At 48.2% G+C, this 22944-nt stretch overlaps 8 protein-coding genes across 8 annotated transcripts; 3 read left to right on the top strand and 5 right to left on the bottom strand.

Moving 5' to 3' along the window:
* Window positions 1-2056: 2056 nt before the first annotated feature.
* On the bottom strand, window positions 2057-4253 carry N7500_001954 (glycoside hydrolase family 15 protein; the record flags this gene model as incomplete). Its single annotated transcript, XM_056673100.1, has 4 exons — window positions 2057-2272; window positions 2349-2413; window positions 2490-3876; window positions 3930-4253. 4 exons carry the CDS (start codon window positions 4251-4253, stop codon window positions 2057-2059), a joined length of 1992 nt encoding a protein of 663 aa, XP_056536619.1.
* Window positions 4254-5210: 957 nt separating this feature from the next.
* N7500_001953 (putative nucleotide-sugar transporter) lies at window positions 5211-7074 on the top strand (the record flags this gene model as incomplete). Its single annotated transcript, XM_056673099.1, has 2 exons — window positions 5211-5663; window positions 5728-7074. The coding sequence occupies 2 exons, from the start codon at window positions 5211-5213 to the stop codon at window positions 7072-7074; spliced, it is 1800 nt and encodes a 599-aa protein (XP_056536618.1).
* A 418-nt stretch (window positions 7075-7492) lies between these two features.
* N7500_001952 (DNA-(apurinic or apyrimidinic site) lyase APN1) lies at window positions 7493-9262 on the bottom strand (the record flags this gene model as incomplete). The annotated part of the gene is made up of 4 exons (XM_056673098.1): window positions 7493-8342; window positions 8392-8526; window positions 8582-8774; window positions 8860-9262. The coding sequence occupies 4 exons, from the start codon at window positions 9260-9262 to the stop codon at window positions 7493-7495; spliced, it is 1581 nt and encodes a 526-aa protein (XP_056536617.1).
* A 421-nt stretch (window positions 9263-9683) lies between these two features.
* On the top strand, window positions 9684-13489 carry N7500_001951 (putative checkpoint protein kinase (SldA); the record flags this gene model as incomplete). The annotated part of the gene is made up of 4 exons (XM_056673097.1): window positions 9684-10673; window positions 10780-11035; window positions 11073-11213; window positions 11268-13489. The coding sequence occupies 4 exons, from the start codon at window positions 9684-9686 to the stop codon at window positions 13487-13489; spliced, it is 3609 nt and encodes a 1202-aa protein (XP_056536616.1).
* Window positions 13490-14898: 1409 nt separating this feature from the next.
* N7500_001950 (uncharacterized protein) lies at window positions 14899-15215 on the bottom strand (the record flags this gene model as incomplete). The annotated part of the gene is made up of 2 exons (XM_056673096.1): window positions 14899-15097; window positions 15118-15215. The coding sequence occupies 2 exons, from the start codon at window positions 15213-15215 to the stop codon at window positions 14899-14901; spliced, it is 297 nt and encodes a 98-aa protein (XP_056536615.1).
* Window positions 15216-15405: 190 nt separating this feature from the next.
* Window positions 15406-17376, bottom strand: N7500_001949 (uncharacterized protein; the record flags this gene model as incomplete). Its single annotated transcript, XM_056673095.1, has 1 exon — window positions 15406-17376. The coding sequence occupies one exon, from the start codon at window positions 17374-17376 to the stop codon at window positions 15406-15408; it is 1971 nt and encodes a 656-aa protein (XP_056536614.1).
* Window positions 17377-19170: 1794 nt separating this feature from the next.
* Window positions 19171-21040, bottom strand: N7500_001948 (cytochrome P450; the record flags this gene model as incomplete). Its single annotated transcript, XM_056673094.1, has 6 exons — window positions 19171-19607; window positions 19687-20298; window positions 20358-20426; window positions 20487-20578; window positions 20615-20757; window positions 20816-21040. 6 exons carry the CDS (start codon window positions 21038-21040, stop codon window positions 19171-19173), a joined length of 1578 nt encoding a protein of 525 aa, XP_056536613.1.
* A 776-nt stretch (window positions 21041-21816) lies between these two features.
* On the top strand, window positions 21817-22646 carry N7500_001947 (putative pyroglutamyl peptidase type I; the record flags this gene model as incomplete). The annotated part of the gene is made up of 2 exons (XM_056673093.1): window positions 21817-21915; window positions 21972-22646. 2 exons carry the CDS (start codon window positions 21817-21819, stop codon window positions 22644-22646), a joined length of 774 nt encoding a protein of 257 aa, XP_056536612.1.
* Between the last annotated feature and the right edge of the window lie 298 nt (window positions 22647-22944).

Below are 22944 nucleotides of genomic sequence, written 5' to 3'. Positions count from 1 at the left end.
CCGTGTACGTGGCTGTAAAGCCGGCGAGTCGCTTATTTGCGGCGGGGGTATAGGTGCTTCCACTGCTTCCACTATCCCAGTAATCAATTGAGAAGCTTCTTGAACCGAGAGGCCTCCTTCGGTAGGTATCTGCCTTCGGGATCGAGTACGCTTTTGTTTCTACTTCTTATTTTCGGCGCGTAATTCCTAGTTTTCTTTGGCGAGTAAGATAGCACCTTGCATTATGAGGCGGAAGCCTTTTACAAGCTGGTTTAATGCACGATCTAATAGACTTAGTGGGCTGCGAGACCTTATACGAAGTAAAGCTTTGATTAACGAAGCCTATCGACGTAATTCTTTCTCTGTAAAGGGTGTTTTTGGGGTAAAATTCCGGCTTAAATCACTGCCCTAGCTAGGGGGGGGTTAGGGTTCGAAGCCGAATATCAAGCTTTGAAATCACTCGGTCGGGCATAAATAGTACTAAACCGGCTACTCCGAAGCTATTTCTAATAGTCTCTGATTTAAAAGCTTTAATTCGTGCAAGGGGTACGCTTCGAGGAAGTTAAGTTTATCGATATGATTTATCCCAACCCGCATTTTTGATTCAACCAGCCGACTATACACACGTTTTAGAACCGCAAAACAGCCAATATCGAGAGGCTGTAAAAGGTAAGAGGAGTGCGGAGGTATATAGATTGGTATAATCTGATTTTTTTCACAGATTTAGTCGAATTTTGGGGTTAAATAGCTTCTATAACCATCGAGTACTAGGAGCCGATATCTCCCCTTTATACGCGAAGAAGTCATTGGAATAAAGAGCTTTTCAAGCCAACAAAGTCCAATTTCATTAGAAGTCCAACCGTTAGGACTAACTTCAAATCTCTAGTCACTTAGAAGGCTATTGAACCAAGATTCAATATAGACTTTACCTTTAAAAATCATATATAGAGGAAGTGCCTACCCCGAAGTATTTATACACTTAATAGCTATTACCCACTCGCGATTTCTAGGTTATAAAAGTGAGCGCCGACCATAGTATTCACTCTATATAATAACTCTTACAGTTACTATCAATCCTATCGCAAAACCAGTCTTATCAAAGTTATAGATATCGTCGGGATCGATTCTATATTGAATAATTGATTTTTGTACCAGATTAAACTATTCTCTAATGATTTTTGGGTCCTCGTATTTCGCACGTTCGTAATTATAGCGTCTCGAGAACCGGGAGGATAGGTTAGGGTGCCGTTTTATAAATTTTGTAACCCAATTTTAGCCGACCGAAATAACTAGGGTGGTTCCGCGCTTTTCGAGTAAAAGATTCGCTATTTCTCGTACAGAAGAAGGCCGGGGTGTAGATCCACGTAAATCCATAGAAATAATCCATTTTTGAAGAGACTCCTCTTCAGTTTCAGTCAATTTCGAGCAATTGGCGCGTGAAGTTACGCGGTGTTGTATTCCACTAATTCGGCGGCGGAGAGTTGTACGTGGGACATTGAAAGTGCTTGCAGCAAGAGCAATAGAGCCGATATCTTCATTTTTAATAGCCTGGATAGCTAATAAGATTCTACCCTCTTGCTCTATTGATTTTTTTGAGCTTTGAGAGCGTATTGGTGGCATAGTGGGTGGTTGAAAAGGAAGGGATTGAATTAATTGACGTGTTTTGGGTGGGGGTGGCCACTCGGTGGTAGTGGCCACTCGGTAGTGAATTACGTTATAACTAACTAACTATTGGCCATATAAGCTAAATTACCTAGCTATATTGGCCAGATTGACTATAGATGGATTGATATTATATATAAATATCTCTTTTCAATATGTAAAGTTATGTTCACCAGGATATTCGGTAGACCAATGCTACTCAGAGTTGACTAGAGGTTGATTTTATGTTACAATTTCTTCGAATACACAGATTAGGGACGGTGAATTGAGACCAAAATAACCACAGTGAACAATTTGTATTTTGTTTTTTAACTGAAAGCAGAAATTATAGATCGCATCAGACAATTTTTTTCAGGACAACAAAAAGTATCGTAGTCAGTCTATAGCCGCAACCGATTTGGGCAAGGAATAACTTCTAGTCACCACCGACTCGTCCACTTCTTCCCAGATTGATTGCAGCGCTAATACAGGCTAGGTGACTGAAAGCTTGTGGGGAGTTTCCCATCTGCTCACCAGATATGGCTACTTCTTCAGAAAACATGCCCAGGTGATTCGCGTATGACAGGATGTTATCAAAGTGCGAAAGCGCAAGTTTCCAGATGTTTGGAATGGGCACATCGTATTTGGCAGCCTAGATTTCCGGTTCGTCCAGGTCAGCATATTTCAATGTTTTTTTTGTTTGGTGAGTATCGTTTCATAAAACTTACACGAGCCATAGCTTCCACAAGCCAGAAGGTTACCATGATGAAAGCCCCCTCGCCTCCTGTCATACCTGTACAACATGAGTATTAGCACTTGTTCTAGAGCATGAATAACTCCAAGGCTCTAGAGACACAATGGGTACATACCATCATTGGCTTTCGTGTGGTCATATCGGAACACCATCTTAGCGCTGGACAGGCCCTCCTTCTCGGGGCTTTGTAAAATCCTCTTCAGCGTGCTGATGAATCGCGGATCATTGGGTGCAACGAAGAAGACCAAGGGGGCAATCAAGATGGATGCATCTAGGACCTCGCGACTCTCATAACTCTGGCAGAAATGGCCACGCTCTTCGTTGTATCCCTTGGTCATGATTTCGTCGTACATCTCGTCACGGACCCTAATCCAATCAAATCGATCCGGGCATGGCAGGCTAGCACGCTTCTCCGCAAGGCGAATACCGCGATCCAGGGCCACCCACATCATGATCTTCGAGTAAATAAAGTTTTGGATCTGCCCACGCGATTCCCAAATGGACATGTCCTTCAGGTTCCGAACCCCGACGACGTAGTTGATCATGCGCCGGATAGAGTTCCATTGATCATAGGTGATGGGGTTTCCGTGCTTGTTGTACAGGTAGATACTGTCCAACAATTCGCCGTATATGTCTAGCTGCGTGTGGAAGACCGCAGCATTGCCGATGCGAACAGGCTTGCTGCCTTTGTACCCATCGAGGTGGTCCAGTTCCACCTCGGGAATGTCGTACTCGCCCCGAATAGTGAACATCAGCGGCAAGAATGGCTTCTTGCTGTTAGGATCAAGGTCTTGGGAAGCATGTGGGAAGACCCGCTCGAAGATGAAGTTGACATACGATTCCGCCTCTTGGCTATACCCCATTTTGAGAAAGACATATAGCGTGAAGGCTGTGTCACGCACCCAGGAGTATCGATAATCCCAGTTTCTGGCGCCTCCGACATTTTCCGGAAGCGAGAAGGTGGGCGCCGCAACAATTGCACCCGTCGGTTTGTAGGTCAACAGCTTCAGAATTAAGAGACTGCGTTCAACGGTCTCTCGGTAATGACCACGGAAGGCACACTTGCGTGTCCAGTCGGTCCAGTAGTCGGAAGTTTCCTCCTCCATTTTCATGAGGTAAGCTGCCATGGTGGCCGAGCTGGGGACAGCTTTCTCGGGGCTGTGCAACACCAGATGAACGGTCTGACCCTCCGACAGGCGGATCCAGGCCACCAATCCGCGGCCACGGAGGCCATCACGTTCTTCCAGTTTCAAAGACGCCGAGGGAAAACCAAGCTTATCTGGCTCCCGTGAATCGGCAAAGATCTCGAGTTGCAGCCGCTCTGTCTCACTCTCGAAGTGGACAGTCTGCAGCCGGTGTTTGGACATGTCATCATCCAGCTTTGCCCGAGTGTTGTGCGACTCTCGCGCATAATTAAAAGCCGGGAACAGCTGCACTTGCAATTCCATCGAGCCACGACTACACTCTAGCTTTCTGATCAGGCCCGAGTGCTGCAATCCCGACTTGAAGCGATTGGTCCCCGGTTCATTACAAGGACAGTATCCCGACAACAAACGGGACGACTGTGCAGCCTTTTAGGTGTGACGGGGAAGTAATCAAGCAATGTGGCGACGCCATCCTCGTTGGTCCACCTGGTTTCAAGCAGGTTCGAGTATGGAAGATACCGCTGCTTGCTGTGAGCATCTACCACCGTCTTGTGGGGTTTCACAGAGAAGAAGCCTCCTTTCTTGTCATCCAGCAGACGACAGAAAACGGTAGGAGAGTCAAAGACTGGCCAACACATGTAATCCAAACTACCGGCCTTGCTGATCAGGGCACAGGTGTGCATGTCCCCGATCAAGCCGTAGTCCTCAATGGCATTGTACGCAGGTTCACTCATGATTGCAACTTGAAGAAAATATTTAAGAAGTCCGATGCAAATTTCAGAATATCGATGAAAGTTTTGATGAAGATCAAATGCCGTTTTCCAGCATCAACCCAAAGAAAATGGAAAAGAAGAGAAGAAGGAAAAGGGAAAGAAATGAAAGCAGAGAGGTAAATGCAATGCCCCCATTATCACTCACCATCCGTATCCTCCGACATATATTGTAGCCGGAACTGGTAGGAGACACCACGACATGATGATGATAATGGATCTGAGGTCATGGCTATGCCAGATGGGTTTAGTGCTTCTTCATGAGAGATGAACTTGATGAGCTCGACCCAAGACAGATTGTCATTTTTCAAATAAACGCATATTGAGGCTGAAAGACCGGACTTTTCTGTCAACAATCCGTCTTCAATCTAAGGCCATCGAGGTGAGTAAAATGATTCAGGATTGGTTTTGATCTACAGCTCGAAGTTGAAGCCGGAGGTTTCAGTCCACCAATGAGAATTGACACCCCAAACCACCTCTCAGACCTCTCAAACCATTGAAACCTGTCAATATTGGAAGTACGAAAATATCGAAATGTTGTTTTTTTCCCCTTGACCCCGGATCGACCGGATAGTGGAGATATAAAATGTGTAACCAATGAGAGGGATTGGTGAGAAAGGAGAAAGGAGAGACCTGAGATGAGCATCACCGCCCTTCAATTTCCAAGTTTTGCCCAATTCCTTTGGGGATTTCTCTCTCATTCTCATTCCTTTTGATTTTCATTTTATTGTTTTATTCTCTGAGCCTTTCAACTTTTGATATTCAAATATTCCTCTCATTATTTGTCAGCATATTCCCCTGCCAACTTCCCAAGGCTTTTTCGCCCTCGTGCTCGTGTGACACACTTATTCCGTCCACGTTAATGGAGATACATCTTGGTTTCGATCTTTTCTTTTCTACATAACTGTCTCAGTTATTAGGATGGGGCTCTCGGCTGGCGCCCACCATCGTCGGCGAAGCTCCATGCTTGCCGGGGCAGGGAGAGCCTCACAACCGGTTTTGACAGAGCGCAGAGATGACGCACTCAGGTCGCATGGAGATGGAGGAAATCACAAACGCGAAGAGCAAGAAGCTTTGACCGCTGCCGAAGACACAGATGCCTCCGATATTTTATCCGCTGCAGAGACTCTGGAGCTGGACCCGATGAGTTCGGATGATGATCAATATGACGAAGAAACGGGACTCACAACACATCAAAAACGTCAGCGACGTCGACGGCGAAAGCAGCGCCGCAGGTTGGATGCTCGAATCGCAGATGTCAAGGGCCAGGGTTCTATTCGCGAGATTCTGTCAGACAGAAACATTGTCAAGAACCTGCTAATTAATGGCGGGCTGATCCTACTGTGGTATTTCTTCTCGTTGTCCATTTCTATAGTGAGTGGCTCGTTACAGTGGTATTGCCGCGTTGAGAAGGGACTAACAATTGTTATTTTCGCAGTACAACAAATGGATGTTTTCGGAGAACGATGTCGTCTTCCCTTTTCCTCTTTTCACGACGAGCTTACACATGGCTGTCCAATTCTGCCTCTCCGTTGTAATACTCTGGATATTCCCATCGCTCCGTCCGAAACAATCGACAGGTTCTGCGGCTACATCTCCCATCGATGGCCCTGAGCAACCACAGCCCCTCGTATCCAAATTATTCTACTTCACTCGCCTTGTTCCGTGTGGTGCAGCAACCTCGCTTGACGTCGGTCTCGGAAATATGTCCTTGAAGTTCATTTCTCTTACTTTCTTAACCATGTGCAAATCGTCTGCACTTGCTTTCGTCCTATTATTCGCATTTCTCTTCCGACTTGAAACACCTTCGATGAAACTAATCATCATCATTGCCACAATGACAATAGGAGTCGTGATGATGGTAGCTGGGGAGACGGCTTTCAATGCACTTGGCTTCGCCCTCGTCATTGCATCTGCATTCTTTTCGGGCTTCCGATGGGGTCTGACACAAATTCTTTTGCTTCGCCATCCGGCTACTTCAAATCCATTCTCAACTCTCTTTCTCCTAACTCCTATCATGTTCCTTTCGCTTATCACTATAGCGTTATCTATCGAGGGTCCTCATGAGATTTACCGAGGATATCTCGCGCTCGCCAGCAAGCATGGGGACGTATTTGGCTCGTTCCTTCTGATCTTTCCCGGAGTGCTTGCATTCTGCATGATTTCCTCTGAGTTTGCGCTTCTGAAGCGTTCCTCGGTTGTCACATTGAGTATCTGCGGTATCTTCAAGGAGGTAGTAACAATCAGTGCTGCGGGCATTATCTTCCACGATAAACTCACAACGGTTAATGTGACCGGTTTGGTCATCACTATCAGCAGTATCGCAGCGTACAATTACATGAAGATTGCAGGAATGCGCAGCGAGCTACCGGAAAACGATTCATCGAGTCGCGAGTCGAGTCCTTCATCTGAAACCGATGAAGGTGAGCATAGCAGTGGCGACCCAGGAGATTATCGCCGAGTCGCCCATCAGGACTCTAGCATCATTAGCCCTGCGCCGGGCAGTCACTTCAGGAATGATCACCAGTCATCGTCAGCCGGCGACCAGCGACGCTCATTCCGAGTGCGCGCTAGTGGTGCCAGGCGCGGCCTCTCAATCTCGACTTCTACCATTATTGAAGATGATGGGCCTCCTTCTCCTCTAAGATCAGCACCTGCGACGATCACCACAATGGCCGAGGCAGGGCTCATCCACTTACATGTCCCTGATCACGAAGCTTCGCCTGTTGTGCAATCGAGCTCGTCTGTTTCGCCCATTCGGAACCAAAAATTCACCCAGCACTAGCATTTCACACTCATTCTTTAACTACTCCTCTCTTATCTTGATCTACCTATATTGCACATGCATGTGGTCATCTTTTTTTTGTCCCCGGTCTCTTCGATGTTGGAGGGTCTGTGACCTACTCGAAGAGAACCTGTGGCTCTTGGAATCACATGTCTATCCTCACAGATATGAATTGGTCGAACTCTGAATTGACCAGAACACAATTTATTATTTCTGTTTGCATGAAGGGGGTTGTTTTGATTTTGGCTTTGGCTTAACAGATACCATCAATTGAATTTCCTACTTTCAGCAGATACCTCAAGTCTAGGAATTCTTTGGTTATCCATTTAGTCTGAGGAATAATGTAGAAATTACACAGCAAGCATCATTCCCAAGGTCCCTAACGCACTGTCAAGCCTTTCATCTGAGCTTAAGAAGACTACTTCTTTGCAGCGCCACTTTTCATCATGTCCATCAGACTCTTCTGTCCCTTGGCCTTTCCTGGTCCCTTCGCTTTCTTTTTCTCATCTGCCTCAAGTTTACGCTCATACTGATCCTGGTGTTTCTCACGCTCCGCACGACCCTCCTCCGAAAGCCGAGCCTCAAGAGCCAGGAACTCTTCGCCCTCAGGGTCCATACCAATCAGTGACTCGAGTAATTTGATCTCATCTGCCCACACACCTGGATCAGGAACAGCAGCTGCACCCGCACCAGCAGGTCTCTTGGGGCCCTTCTTTTGCTGTTTCTTCTTCCCAGACTCGCTCTCACTACCATCAGCTGCATCGTCTCCATTGGCTACATTCTGTCCGGGGACACGGTCAATAGGCGTTTCAAGGACCATAGGTAGCCCTTCAAACCGCGGCTCGTTCATGACATTGTGGAAGGCGCGCAGGCCGAGGAACCCCGTGCCGATATTGGCGTGCAGGTCGCGCTTGCTTCCACGCGGTGCCTTTGAGTCATTGAGGTGCAGAGCTCGGAGGAATCTGATTCCGATTAACTCGTCGAATTCGGCAAGGAAAGCTTTGAATCCTGCTGGGGATGTTAGATCGTAGCCAGCTGCAAAGCTGTGGCAAGTGTCGACGCAGATGCCGATGCGGGAGTGGTGCTCTTTCGGAATCAGAGCCAGCAAGTCGCGGAATTCGGACAGTGAGCCTCCGATTGTGTTGCCATGGCCGCACATCGTCTCCAGGACGGGAACTACAGTCGTGGTTTCGGTGATGGCTTGCACTAACATCTCTGCCAGGCGGGCAAGTGCTTCGGGCAGAGGTGTCTGGTTGGTACTTCCGGGGCTTTGGTGTGTTAGTATGAGCTGAGATGGTTGGCAGGCGGTCAACTCACTGAAAGTTGTAAAGTGTGATTCCAAGTGCCTCGCAGCGGCGGAGATCATCCAGGAAGGAGGTATATGCTTGTTTGGCTTTGGCTTTATCGTTCTGGGCCAGATTGACAAGGTATGAGCCATGAGGAAGAACGTGTCTGGGTAATAGATGTTAATAATCCGTTCTGGTCCAGCCAGCTTGGGGAGATTCACTTGGACGCATCATAACCCTTTTCCGCGCAGAGCTTGCGGAATTGATCCCGATGGTCGTTCTGAAGAGCTGGATTCTCCCATTTGCGCTGCGACTTCAAGAACAAGGCGAATGCATTGCCTCTAATCACAGAATTAGACTTGACTTCAAACTTAGATCCAATTAGAAGACCTTCAGACTCACCCGATATTCTCACTATTATGTATGGAATTAAAAACGCCTGGTCAATGAGCATCGAGTTATTATGGAACTGAGACGATGGAAGGCTGAAAACACTGACCTTTTGCAGCACTGACATGAGCGCCAACAAACATACGCAGACCTTTAGTGCGCGGTGCTAAAGGCATACTCTCAAGCTCTTGGTCTTTCCTAGACTTTCTCGCCTTTTTAAGTTTGACGTCTTCGTTGGACTCCTTCTTAACTGGAGCCTTCTTTCTTTGATCCTTGCCAGTATCAACGAGTGGTGTCTCGCCGGCCTCTTTTTTTGATGCAGAAGTAGATTCTTCAGTCTCCGACTCCGAGGGTTCTGGAGAAGAGAGTTCTTTCAAATTTGTCGTGGATTTCTGTCGTTTGGATCGTCTGGGTGGCGAGAGCTCGGATGTCCCATTGCTGAGGTTCCGTTTATGGTTCACCTTAGATTTAGAGTCTTCGCACGCTGGCGACTCGGTGTCCTGGCAGCACATAGCACTAAAAATATGTCACGGTGTAGAGCCTCTTGAGCTAAGGGGATAACCCTGATCGAAGACCCGGAGTTGATATTGCCAAGCCTCGTGGATCAAGATGGGTCTCTACACACTCTAAAGACAGCAAATGGCCAGATACAGATGAAGGCTGTGGTCATAAGGCAAATTGGGCCTGCAGAATAGATGAAATCGGATCTTTTAAGCTCCGATGCTTCAGTAGAGTATAACGCAAGGAACCCAAGGGAGATATGCCACGTGACTGTCCCCGGGGCAACGGTCATGTGATGTTTATCGATAACCAAAGATTCTCCTTGCAGCCCCGCCGAAGTTGTTACCTGCCCTTTTTGTTGAACATTTGGTCTTCGGCGGAACCTGGGATCTGTGTGATCTCATCTCATCTGTCGCTGTCGCCGTCGCTAACATGGCAGCCGCCGAGGAATTGGTTGATTTTGATATCATCGAAGCACAAAAAGAAAACGTCCAATCACTTCCCGGTGGCCGATCAGCCAGAGAACTCGCCCGGATATTTTCAGCTGGTAGCAACGGTGACAAGATCCCCTCGCCATCGCCAAATGGCACCAGGACTATCAATGACGCCGTGCGCCAAGAATACGAGAGCGAATTGCAGTCGATAGGAGAATCGGACGATCCGCTCGATGTTTATGACCGTTATGTCAAATGGACCCTGAACGCGTATCCCTCCGCACAAGCGACCGCAGAATCCGGTCTTCTTCCCTTATTGGAACGGGCAACGAAGTCATTCCTTTCATCATCACACTACAAAAACGACCCTCGATATCTACGGTTGTGGCTTCATTATATTCGACTGTTCTCCGATGCCCCGCGCGAAACATTTGCATTTCTTGCCCGTCATCAGATCGGTGAAAGTCTGGCTCTTTTCTATGAGGAATTTGCCGGGTGGCTAGAGGGTGCTGGGCGGTGGTCCCAGGCCGACGAGGTGTACAGGCTTGGTATGGACCGTGAGGCACGACCAGTTGAAAGATTAGCACGGAAGTACAACGAGTTTCAATTCCGATATGATCAACGTCCACAAGACATTGGGCCCTCCTCGCCTGCTTTGCCAGCTGTCCGCCCCGCGCTGGCCACTAAGATGAACCCGTTCGAGCCATCAGATGCCTCTGCTGACCCACAGGCTTCACGAGCCCTGCCTCGGACAGGCGGAGCCACAAAAACCAAGTCCGGAAAACCCAAGATGGCCATCTTCTCAGACGCTGACTCTGCTGCACCGGGTCCCGCAACGGGTGGATCGACAAAGGGATGGGAAAGTATTGGGTCAATTCGGGATCGCAAGAAGGAGAATGAAGTGGAGGCAAAGCCGTGGGCAGGAGAAACATTGAAGGCAGGGAAGAGAACAGCGCCAACACAAAAGATGGCTATCTTTAGGGACGAGGTGAGTTTCCATTCCTGGTTGTCCATTCCCTCTTCAGACCTCCACATATTTACGATCACAGGACTAATTGCTGGCATGAATCTATGGTATTTTTTTATGTATTCAGTCCAATCCAGATCTTCCTTCCAAAGAACCAATATCACCCAAAGCGGTACCCCAACACCATGTAAGGGAAGCCATTAACCCACGGACCGGCCGACGTGAACGTGTATTTGTCGACCTGGAATCCGTTTACCCTGACCGCACCAACCCTGCACATGAGATGAGCTTCGAAGAGCTCAGAGCCCTCAAGCGTGGCTGGATGAGCAAAAATTGGCGGCAACAGAAAGAGCCCTTGCAGCAGATCTCTGGGAATGCTAGCAGTACCGAGTCCCTACTAGCAAACCCCCCACTCACCAGAGGAATTACCAGAGCATCTAGGTCAAAATCTCACCACAGCTAATCATACCCAATCTCAATATCAAGACGAAGGCCATGGAGGCAAATCCGCCAAGGCGAGCCGCACCAAGATCAAAGGTGAAACAACGCAAACACAAACCGGTGAGTAATACAAGCCTTTCATCCGTGATGTAGCCTAAACTCACATATGTGCAGTCAAAATGAAATTTGATTCCCCGTCCAATAATAAGAAGGTCCGGCGAAAGAGTACTCGGGAACCGACCATGACCATGCACACTCGCGCAGCGACGGATGAGATCTACGGCATTTTCAACCAGCCATTGAAGGCAGAAACCGAAGGTGATGCAGATAGCTTCTGCGGTAGCGATTACGAAGATGACGACTGCGCCAGTACTGGAGACAGTACAGGTACAGGGCACCTCTCAGCGGCTTCGAGCGACTTTGGAGACGAAGAGACCCAAACGTTCCACAAATCCTACGATGACACCGATTATGCAAACACCACACGAGCTGAGAGCGTTGATGGCGATGGCAGCGATTGGACAGAGTTCAATCCTGATCGTGACATCCCGGATATCGAAAATGCCGAAGTCACATTACATTCTGTCGTGAGTGATGGAGTGGAAAGCAGTTCGACACAAGGAACACCGGAGAGGAAAGGATTTATACCAGAGATGCCCGAGGACTATGCTCCTCCATGGGGGACCTACCGTGACCCTGCGATCATGGCTCAAAACCGCCTCCCCTTTATGACACCTATCGTGGAGCGAACGGAATCCATTCCTTCTTTGACGGTTGCTCGAAACAGCATTTATAACGCGAAAACGCCCTCGAAGCCTCGATCACCGGCCGGTAACTTTTTGCTTTCGAGTCCACTGGGAACAAATACGCCGTACCATGGAGATAATACTCTTGTGTCTACGGCTGACGTACCATTCAGCCCTACGGCCTTCAAGGCACTCGCACCCAAGCTACGCAGACGCGAAGCAATAATTAAGGATGTGCAGTGCAACCCCACCGATAAGGGCATTCGCAACACTATTCTCAATTCCTTGGAAAAGCCACTTGCGACGTATACGGGTTATCACAGTCATGTTGAAGATAGCAAATTTGCTTCGATGATCCAGAAATTCGTCAAAACTAACACCAGGCGATCAAAGAGTGGCGGGAATGAGGCATTTGACACACCTATCCTCGAGTTTCCCGGAGCGGAAAGAAGCTACATTATCAGGCGTGAGCTAGGAGCTGGTGCATATGCCCCTGTCTACCTCGCCGAGAGTGTCGACAGTCTGGAATCCTACGACTCCGATGATAGCGCAAGCCCTAGCGGCAAGATTTTCCAGCCGAGAAGTTCGAACGCTTATGACAATCCCCGGTTTGCCTTTGAAGCTGTCAAAGTCGAAAATGGACCATCAAGTGCATGGGAGTTTTACATGATTCGCACAGCATACAGCCGCCTACGGCAATCTGCGGATTATTCTCGTGCCACAGAAAGCATTGTTCGCGCACATGAATTGCATGTCCACCAACGTGAAAGCTTCCTGGTGGAGGACTATCGAGGGCAAGGCACCATACTCGACCTCGTCAACATCGTCCGCAATGAAGCCATTAGCTCCAATCATACTCCTGAAGGCGGCCTCGAGGAGGTCCTAGCAATGTTCTTCTCAGTTGAGCTATTGCGCACTGTCGAAGCACTCCACGCTAACGGCGTCCTCCATGGCGACATCAAAGCCGACAACTGCCTCGTCCGCTTAGATGAGCACAATCCCCATCAACCACCCTCCAAGGCCCTCTCCCTCCTCGACCTTGGTGCCGATGGAACCGCCTTCGATCCCCGTGAAAGCATCCATTATTCTCCAAGCGGCTCCCACGGCTGGCGAGAAAAGGGCCTGGCCTTGATTGACTTTGGCCGCAGCATCGACATGCAAGCCTTCTTGCCAGGTGTCCAATTCATGGCTGACTGGGAAACCGGTACGCATGAATGCAACGAAATCCGCGAGATGCGCCCCTGGACCCACCATATCGATTTGTATGGTATTGCCGGCGTGATCCATGTCCTTTTATTCGGAAAATACGTCGAATCCACCCCTATCAACGGCAATAACGAAAACGCATCATCCCGCACCTATCGCATCCGCGAGTCTCTGAAACGATACTGGGACCGCGAACTCTGGGCTGATGTTTTCGATCTCTTGCTGAACCCCGGTGCCGAACGCTGGCAGCGCATCGAGCGCGAGAATGGAGCCGATGCAGCTCTGTCGTCTGCGCCCATTCTGCCTGTCTTGCATTCCATGCGCCATGTTCGTCGCGGCATGGAGGAGTGGCTTCTTGCCAATGCTGAGAAGAAGGGTCTCGCCCTTCAGATTCGGAAGATTGAGGCTCTACTTGCTGAGCGGAAGAAGAAATTGGAGAGGTGAATTTCTTTTGGTTTGTTTCTTGTGTCGAATTGCCTTCATTGCAGATATCTTTATAACTTATACCCCCCATCTTCTTCTGATGTTACCTGTTACTTGTTGCCCGTTACTCCTATTCTGACTTACTATTGTTTGTTGAGGTGCTTGTCTGATCTGTAGGTAATATCTGATATTGATTCTTACATTGAGGCCAGCTATCCATTGACTATCTAAGTATCTTGAGTTCCTTTTACTTATTTCGGGTGATCGAGAACTTTCACAAATTGTTCATCGTTTGCTAGATTGTGACTTGAGGGTTAACGAGTTAGCCGTATATGGACAAAATAGAGCTTACCTAGCTAGTATGGATAGACCTAAGGTTGTCCAAGGCTGGTAAAGAAAGAGCATGTACAATTCGTAGCATGTGTGCAAGCGAGGAATGTAGGGGATCTATCCGCTGCCAGTGATGCCTGCAAAGTGCGGTTTGAACTCAAGGAAACGTAGCCATATGTGGAAGGATAAGGCATCTGATGAGGAACACAGGTACCAGTTATCAGGCAATCGATAATCTACAGCCGATGAAGAAGAGATGAAAATGGAAATGACACTTCAATTGGCGGATCAGCTTGATCATGCAAAGCCATTGCTTTAAAAGAATAATCCGCGCCGGAAGAAGATAAATCAGGGGAAAATAGATAAAACGGCCAAACTCTCACAAGCTCCAGAGTAAGATCACAAAGATCCAGAAAAAAACAGGCTCTGAAAAAAAAGACAGACATCCATACGCCATGGGACGCAGAAGAGGCAAGGAAATGACCAGAGAAAAAAAAAACACGCGATTGTCCGAATGCAAACCCAATAAGGCTCGCCACAAGGGGAATCATGGAGCACGAGCTGAATCAAATCGAGAATCGAAAGCATGGGGTAAATCGTGGATCACCGATCGAGAAGTAGAATTATCCAGGGAAATGAGCTTCAAGATTGGGATCATGAAATGCGAATTAGGAAGAAAATGGGACCGCTGGCAAAAGAAAACCAAACACCTCGCTTGCGTATCAGGGATGTCGTTGGTCAACTGCAATATTCATGCGCGTTCGTTTCGTTTCAGTTCGTCTATGTATTTGCATATGTATCGTTGCACATTCGCTTTTTGGGGGTGCGTTGCCATTGATGTTGACTTAGGATGATCAACATGAAGGCAGAGGGTAGTTTCCATGTGTGACGGGTAATTCGAAAGCCGGCCGTTGTCGAGTCGGACCACATCCCCAGGATAATATAATAAAGGTACGTTGTACCATGTATGTGATCCAGGGGATGGATGGCTGGAAAAGGGCCGAGAAAAGGAGATAAAAGGAAAGATGTAAGGAGCGTGGGTCGCGAGAATAGCGAATCATTGCTGGTTGCTGCCAGCACAGATGGGGTTTCGGTTGTTTTCAACTTTTTTTGTGCTTTTGGATTGTTTTGTTCGAGGTGAAACCCCCGTTGGAAGACAAGGAAATAAGGTGAACGAATGAGTGCTGAAATTTGCATCGAGAAAATGCTAGTTTCGCCGAGTAAAGGATGTCAAACAGCGGCACACACACGGTGATTGTTGTTACAGGACCAACGAGCTCAAGGTTCGTGGGCAGGTAACTAACAGCTAGATGATGTACTGTGGGTTGACAACCAAATGAGAAGTGGAAAGACCCATCACTTCTTTTTTCGGGTTTTTGTCGTTAGGTTCAGTATTGCGATTTTGAGGGTTGAGCATGAAAAAGTCTCAAACGTATCGTTACAGTCGTGGATGGTGTTGCTGTCGTAAAAAGGCTGGAAATGCAAGGGCCGTAGCAGGGCCCAGTCGGTATCTCGTTCAAATCATTATGCAAAGGGGATAAAATCTCGCAAAGATATCAACGCCACGATGAAACGGATACTTGGAAATTCGACAGCAAGAGCGCAACTTAGTCGCGTGTAAAAGGCATATTCAAGATTTGCCGGCGGATGCGCTCAGCATCAGAAAGGCCATCCTCTGAGGCATTGTATGGCAAAGGGCCCTGGGATTTATGATGTACTTGAGCAGGAGAAACCTGCATAGGAGAAGTGCTGTCATCAAGTTCGGTGTGTGAAGGGCCACCACTCAAGAACGGATCAGACAGTGCAGGTGGTTGTCTAGTGACCCGCTTCGGGGCTTCGCGGCGCTTGAATCCTCCTTCGATTCGGAAGGGTGAACCAAGGCGTTTTATATTCTCGCCGAGGTCCAATAATGGGTTCATGGGGGGCTTCAGAACAGGTGTAGTCTCCTCGGGCTCAATTGGGCCTGAGTTGAGAGACGAGGGCGGTGAAAAGAGCTGGTCCATATCTCTGGGATTGACAGCACTAGTGGTAGCTCCACGGTTGCGAACGCGGACCCGACCATGGCCCATATCTTGGAACCTATTGTCACGGACATAATCCTCCAAGCGACGTTCGACTTCTTGATCGGTAGGGTTCTTCTGTTCCCTGGACACACTCGCGAATACGTCGTCGGTACCAGGCAAGGACTGGTCCAAGTATGTGTTGCGTCGGGCGCGATAACCCGGAACATGAACGGTGCCACGCCGCGCATTGAGATCCTGAGTTTGGCGATTTGATCCACCAGGGCCCCAAGTGCTGTACACGAATGGAGATCCCAGACGAGGGATACTAGGGGCAGACCCGACACGGAGATGCTGACTAGAAGTTTTGGCCACTGGTGGCTGGATATGAGCAGATACAGGGTTGTTGAACCAGTCCGTAGTCAAGGGCAAGTCTTGTGTAACTTGAGAAAGGGGAGTCGGCTCGGAGGTGACAAGAGAGATTCCGAGATCACGAGTAGTGTAAGCCGAGTTATCAGCAAAGTCTTTAACGCGGGTATCCGTAGGAGGGCCAAACATCTCCGTGACAGGCTCAGGGGTGCGAGACTGCATTATGCGCTGATAGTGAGGAGAAATAGAGAATTTGCGTCGACATAGCATCTTCAGGCGTCGTCGAGTCTTGGAGTCAGACTTGGGCCAGCCTGGTTGCAGCTCCTCGTCCACGGCCTTTGGTGTAGAAATTTCAATAGGATCAATAGGCTTCGTCGAGACGGCTTCGACGATGCGACTGCTCTTTTGTCCCCATGTCTTCTTGGCACGTCGCGCAACACGCGAGGTGACGCCTAGAGGAGGGATACTGCCAGGGGTCATCTTGAATGGAGTCATAGTAGGGTCCTGAAGGTAAATTTGATAGGTATTCCATAAATGGGTATCCATCTCACGAGTCCAGGACTTCTTAGACACTTTAACATTCACCGTCTGCTTCTGAGGCCGCGAAGGGGACTCAATCTCAGGTTCTTTGGACATCTCCAAGGGGAAGTATGAATCAAACAAATCGCTCTCGACACTGGTGAAACTTCCTACGGATGGTCTTGATGCGAAGGTTTCAATCGATTCCACCGATGAATTTGACAAAGTCGAGCAAGCCGAGTCTGGGCGTTTGATGTCATTTGGGCCAGGTGTCTGGTCCCACGATGGCCACGTACTTTCAGTGTTGCAAGAGTCGAAAGGCGTGCCACGGATCTGCGCAGGTGGCGTCTTGAAGTCCCTTCGTGTGCGAGGAGGCGCAAGGTATCCCTCGTCGTTGGCGAAATCACGGAATAACGGCGCGTCGAGGTCGGTGGTCGGTTGGGGTACCTCGATTGAAGGCAAGGGAACATCGGAGCCGTGGAATCGGAAGATATCCATGTCCATGCGAGCGCAGACATTGGTACCAGCGCGAGTCCGAACTCTAGGCAGGCGGCCGCTGGATATTGAATGGCGAGGTGGAGGAGGCACATTCATAGTGGTGCTAGGGCGCTCAGGTGTCTTGGGTTCATTGTCGCTGAGGGAGAAGGTGAAGTTCTTCGGCAGAGTGCGCGAAAGTTGACGTTGAGCCATTCTGGCAATCTTACGGTCTTGTGAAACGCAGAATTTTGGTCAATGCGACTTCTGTGAGGAACTGGAGGACGTGTCGGGGTTGAGAGTAGGTGAGTACGGCGCGACTTCGAGTCGAAGCGCGCAATGTCGCGTCAATATCGTGAGTCGTGAAAAGGATCAAAAGTAAGGAAAATACAACGAGAGCAGAGGAACGTAAAAGAATAAAAAAACCGAGGTCTCGGTGTGCGTGATGTGCTTCCTAAGGAATGCGGCAACTTGAAATCGGGGATCACCAGATCACATCTGCGGCTCCATCCCGTCCGAGTAGTAGGGAATGAAGGATTTCGTCATTACCCGAAAAAAAAAACACAAAAGAAAAAGCAAGTCTCCTCAAACGGAGAGGGGTGCGAGAGGATATCTCGCGATAATGGTAGAAAAGGTTGGTAGAGAGAGAGAGAAAGAAGAAGAGGAAGATGGGGGATTGGGCGTAGGGTGAGGCGTGCGGGAGTGGGGGGTACTTGGTACCTGGTCTCCCGGTGGTGAACGCCTACTGGACTTGGTACCCTATACTTGTGTACTTCAACGGCCCACTGTGAAAATCTTATGCGTTGTTCGCGACTAAAATCTTTGCTAGGGTTTTTCAATTCTACTTTGCAAAGAATGTTTAGATCTTCTTGAGTCTTTCCTTTAGTGTTTGGTGGACACAGGCCTTGCTTAATGCATGCACCGTCGACAAATAATTTGGGATCTTGGAGGGAACATTGGGAGGTAAGGACACCTTGAGCAAAATCACCGGTGCTTTTCACTACACAGTGTGAAGGTACGAGGATGTAAGCTGTAGTTGTACGGAATACAGAGTAAGTACGGAGTACTCTGTACATAGACCTCACAAATGAGGAGGCTGGTGGGATCAGGTACCATGTACGGAGTACTCCGTACATATGGTAGATCGGTGCTCCATCTTCAAGACATTGTCTCCAGCCGTTCACTCCATAGCTGCAAGGGCTTGTACGGAGTACAGAGCAGAAGAACGGCCAGTCTGCGTATAGAAGTGCAGCTAATGGTCTGCACCGGTATTCTTCAGCTTGTTTTTCTTTTTTTTCCTTCCAATCACAGAGGGGCTTGGCCCTTAAAAAGCAAAAGGCCTTTCTTTAGTGAATAGGTTTGTTGCTTTCAAAGAAAATCAGGTACGGGTACCTGGGTGTGGACGGAGTACTGTAGATCAGTCACAAATTCTCATTGTGCGGTCTGGAGCCTTAGAGGCCAAAGACCCCATATAACCCCATTGGGGGCGTTATGGTTGGAGCTTCACGTTCCCTGACGCGCGACGCGTCCAACACACGTGTTGAAAATTACCGTATGATTACTGTATAATTACTATGTAATTACCAATCATCTGTCCTGGAAACCTCCCGAGGCCATATGTGTGGACAACATATGCAGTATGCACCGGGCACTTTTAAAATACGATATATGTTCACATTTAAATTCTCCGAGAGATTCTTAGAATTGGAGAATTGGTAACCTTGGGAAGATCTCATCTCGCTTACAATGGATAGCCACACTGTACCCGCAGAGCTGTGGGCCAGATGCCAATTGACTCCACTTTTGAGCCGAGTCTTACCTACGCTACTCCGTACGGAGTACTCAAGACTTGAACTCGACCTATCTTCAAAGATGATATTCAAACGGGGCACTCGAAAACTCAGCTTGTCCTACAGCTTGTAAGTGACGTAATTCGCATGATGAAAACACAACCCTAGCGATTTTCGATATGTATAGAACATAAAGGGAAGGCCTCCTTAGATCCATCCACTACTCTCCTAGAAAAGCTAGGTCAACCTCTGACTCCCGTGACCGGCACAGAAGCTGAACTCTTGGGTCTGTGATAGATTCGAGACCATTTTCAATGTTGGGAGGTCGACCGCCGCTCTCCAGTTTCCAATCATACTTCAGGAGCAAATGAAGGAGCAGAATCTTAGTTTCATTGGCAGCGAAGAATCGGCCAGGGCAGGCATGAATACCATGGCCGAAGACAAAATGCTCGGTTGATGTCGTGACAAATTGGTGTTTGTGTTCATTGCCGGGCTGCTGACGTTTGTTGTAAAACCGGTAACCATCGTAGGTGGCAGCATTAGGGTAGACACTCTCGTCCTCCAGTATTTTTGTAGAAATGAACATGTTGGCTCCTTTGGGAATCACAGTCCCATCAGAGAGCACAACTTGCTCAAGGGCGAGGCGGTTCATAGAGGCTGTGGAGTGTCAACAAGTCATTCTTTCAAGCAGCCCAGTTTTGCACGAATGAACATCGAAAAGCCATGGATGACTTACTGAATGAAAGTGGGTTAGTACGCTGTGATTCCTTCATCACACTGTCCATCAACTTCAACTTAAGTAGACTGGTCTTCTTCAGAGTTCCATCCTCGGCAGCAACTGCACGAATTTCATCACGCAACGGCTGGATGTACTCCGGGTACGCTGCGAGGTCATACATGACATTGGTCAGCAGGTTCGACGTGGTATGGATGGCCGCCATGGCCAATCCAACCTGAGCAACAGACTGGTCAAAGGTCAAGTTATTCCGAGCTTCGGCGGTCTCGCGATACCAGTCCATAGCATCAGGTCCACGGGGTGGGTTCTCTGCAGGGAGTTTACCCGCGCGAATCAACGCCCTTCTGTCTAGCTCGCGGCTGATGATAGAGCGAGCCTTTTTTAGATGGGTGCGTAGCTTTCGGGTAGAGGGCAAGAACCAGTGTACAACCGGATGGAGGATGGATGGCCATCCTCGTAGATCGCGCATGGCCATGAATGAGTCTATGGCATAATTCACGGATACATCAATCCATTCAGCGTCGCGGGAGATGGTCTCTCCCACAAATATCAAAGAGGAGACGCTGGCTACCATATAAGGAATCTTATAGGCGAGGTGGTAGGGCTTCCATTCTGTCAGGAGATGAAACATCAGTGAGAGGGTTTGGTGTGGAAAGGACACCTCAACATACCATCGGTGGCAGGCAAGGATTCCTTTAGGGCCGCACCAGACTGCTTTGAGAGGCGAATTGAAATAGATCCTGTTTAGTTGGGAACGATAAGTCAATTCGGTCGCTCGGGTGAGGTACTTAGAGACATACCGAGCGCCTGGGTCAAACTGGTCCGCACGACCTCGACAGTCACTTTTTGAGCAGTGCCATTATGAAATGGTTCAAACCCAGGAATGCGGTCGCTAAAAAAGGTCTATTGGTAAGTCAGCCATAATTACAGCCCGATTCCAGCTGCATAACCTGCTTTTTTGATCGAGTCTTTAAAACTTAGATTTGGGTTGTTCTTGATTTCGTCGACAAACTTCGGGTGCAGTATAATAATTGGGCTTGTGGCTCCGATGATCTGGAAGACATTGACTCCCTGCGAAAGCATGTTAGTATGCTCGAAGGCAGAGAATGCTATATTCTATAGCACTTACTTTTGCAAAGCCTTGGGCAATTATCTGACGAGCTGACTGAGTGAAGAGTAGCCGAGCCTTTTTGTTGGTAAGGTCCCCCCAGGTCTTTCCGACCAAAGGAATGTGTCTATGAGGAATCTCGTCTACGATATCTGTCCAGACACTTGTTATTAACGTCGCCACTAGGGCGATGCAAATCCCCTGTACGACATAGGGACTGTTAAGCAATTCGGTGAAGACTGCCATAGTCAAGGATAGAAAAGGAAATGTGGGGAACAGTTGAAGCGACACCCCAGGTTTCTAAAGGACAGATATTCTCCGAGGGGTTTCTGATTTGATTTATAAAAGTCCCGAATAGCGAGTCAGAGAGATTCCTTTTTTTTTTCCTCACGGACCTCGCACTAGATATTTCAGGGGGGGATCCACGCAAATATCAAATGCTACAGATCAGGTTGAGCTAGATTAAATCAAAGCCAAGCATTGGAAACCCACAATTCCCATAAGGTCGAAGTGGACCATCTCCTTTCATCGAATGGAGCTCTAAGTGATAATATTGGGTGTACGGAGTATACTCCTCATACTCAAGCCTCACTGGTGAAAAAGTCGGCCAAAAAGTGGGTAAAATGCGAGAACGAGACCCGAAGCCATCTTTACTCAAACAGGCAATTCTTGAATTGGTTTCTATTTCGCCTGGGATCCACTGCCAATTATAATATGGAGGCCTTTATAAATGTTAAAATCGGAAGGCAAACTACTTTGCACTCCGTCGTACAATAAAAAAAAACGTCTGACAGAAGTACTCCTTACTTAGAAAAAGCATATCAAGTAGCAGTAAAGACCCTGGTGTATATATAACAAGCTAGCAAGCTAGCCAGCTTAGAATGTAATAGTAGCTTAGCCTAGATTATATATAGATAGTATTAATAGGCTAGGATAATGGGTTACATTCCGCCAAGACCCCACATTCGTGTTGTCTTACCATTCCCCCCCGCTTAACATCTCGAACTTCGAACCGTGTGAATATGGGGGACTACGGCACTGCTTCATATATACTCCCTGTCGGAGATCCACAGCCCTCTGCCTCACCGGATGAGATATCTGTTCTAATAACTGGCTTTGGGGTAAGTCGTCTGCACTTATGCTAGTATCCGGTACGGAGTACTGACAGTGTAACCAGCCCTTCAAGACAAACCATGTGAATGCGTCATATCTGATCGCTTCCTCTCTTCCATCGAACTTTTCTTTTCCAAACTCGGATTCACGTCGAGTTTCACTCTATGTGCATCCCACTCCAATCCTAGTGGCATATGCCACTGTTCGAGAGGCTCTTCCATTGATTCTGGAGGAGTTTGCTGCCTCACATGGTGGTCGCAGACCTGATCTCATTGTTCATATCGGCATTGCAGCTCCGCGGCAATATTACGCTGTCGAAACTTTAGCTCACCGAGATGACTATAACATGACCGATGTCAATGGTCGCCCCGGCTATGTGGATGGCGAGAAGCGATGGAAAGAGTTGGGTCTGCCACCGGTTCTGATCCCAGGCCGTGCTACAGATGATCCGTCCTCTGCTTCGCCTTACCAGCCCGAGGACCAGTTCTTGGAGACGTGGCGCTCTTTTGCTCCCGAGTCGGATCTTCGGATCTCCAACGACGCAGGCCACTATCTGTGTGACTTTATTTTCTATACCAGTATGTCTTTGGCCCATTTACAAGGACAGGATCGTAATGTTCTGTTCCTCCATGTCCCCGGGGCCTCTGATGATGCACAAATTGAGCAAGGCCGGGTTGTCACACTTGCCCTGATCAAGACAATGATCACATGTTGGCTGGACAAGAAGCATTCAGCTTGAACAGATTGCAGTATCGCAGTGACATATAGCCCTTGAGGGGGTCCACCTCAATATATGTTGTTACTTTTCCTGTTCTTATATGTATCTCCAATTCCTTTCCCTCTCGTTTATTCCATATCTATACGTGCATCGTGTTTTCATGTGGCATTTCCCGGATTCTTAGATACCGTGTGTCTATATCATACTTCTTGATTCTTCTATGATTGGACCTCAAGCAGCTATCAGGTAAAGGATAATAGGATAGTGCACAGCATATTGAGAAAATACTTAATAATGGACTATGAGCCCCAAGTCACCC

The sequence above is a fragment of the Penicillium coprophilum genome, assembly GCF_028826855.1.
Source record: "Penicillium coprophilum strain IBT 35676 chromosome Unknown utg000002l_segment0_segment0, whole genome shotgun sequence".
NCBI classification, from domain to species: Eukaryota; Fungi; Ascomycota; class Eurotiomycetes; order Eurotiales; family Aspergillaceae; genus Penicillium; species Penicillium coprophilum.
Note: the sequence above shows the minus strand (reverse complement) of the source record. Positions and strands in the feature narration are given on the sequence as shown.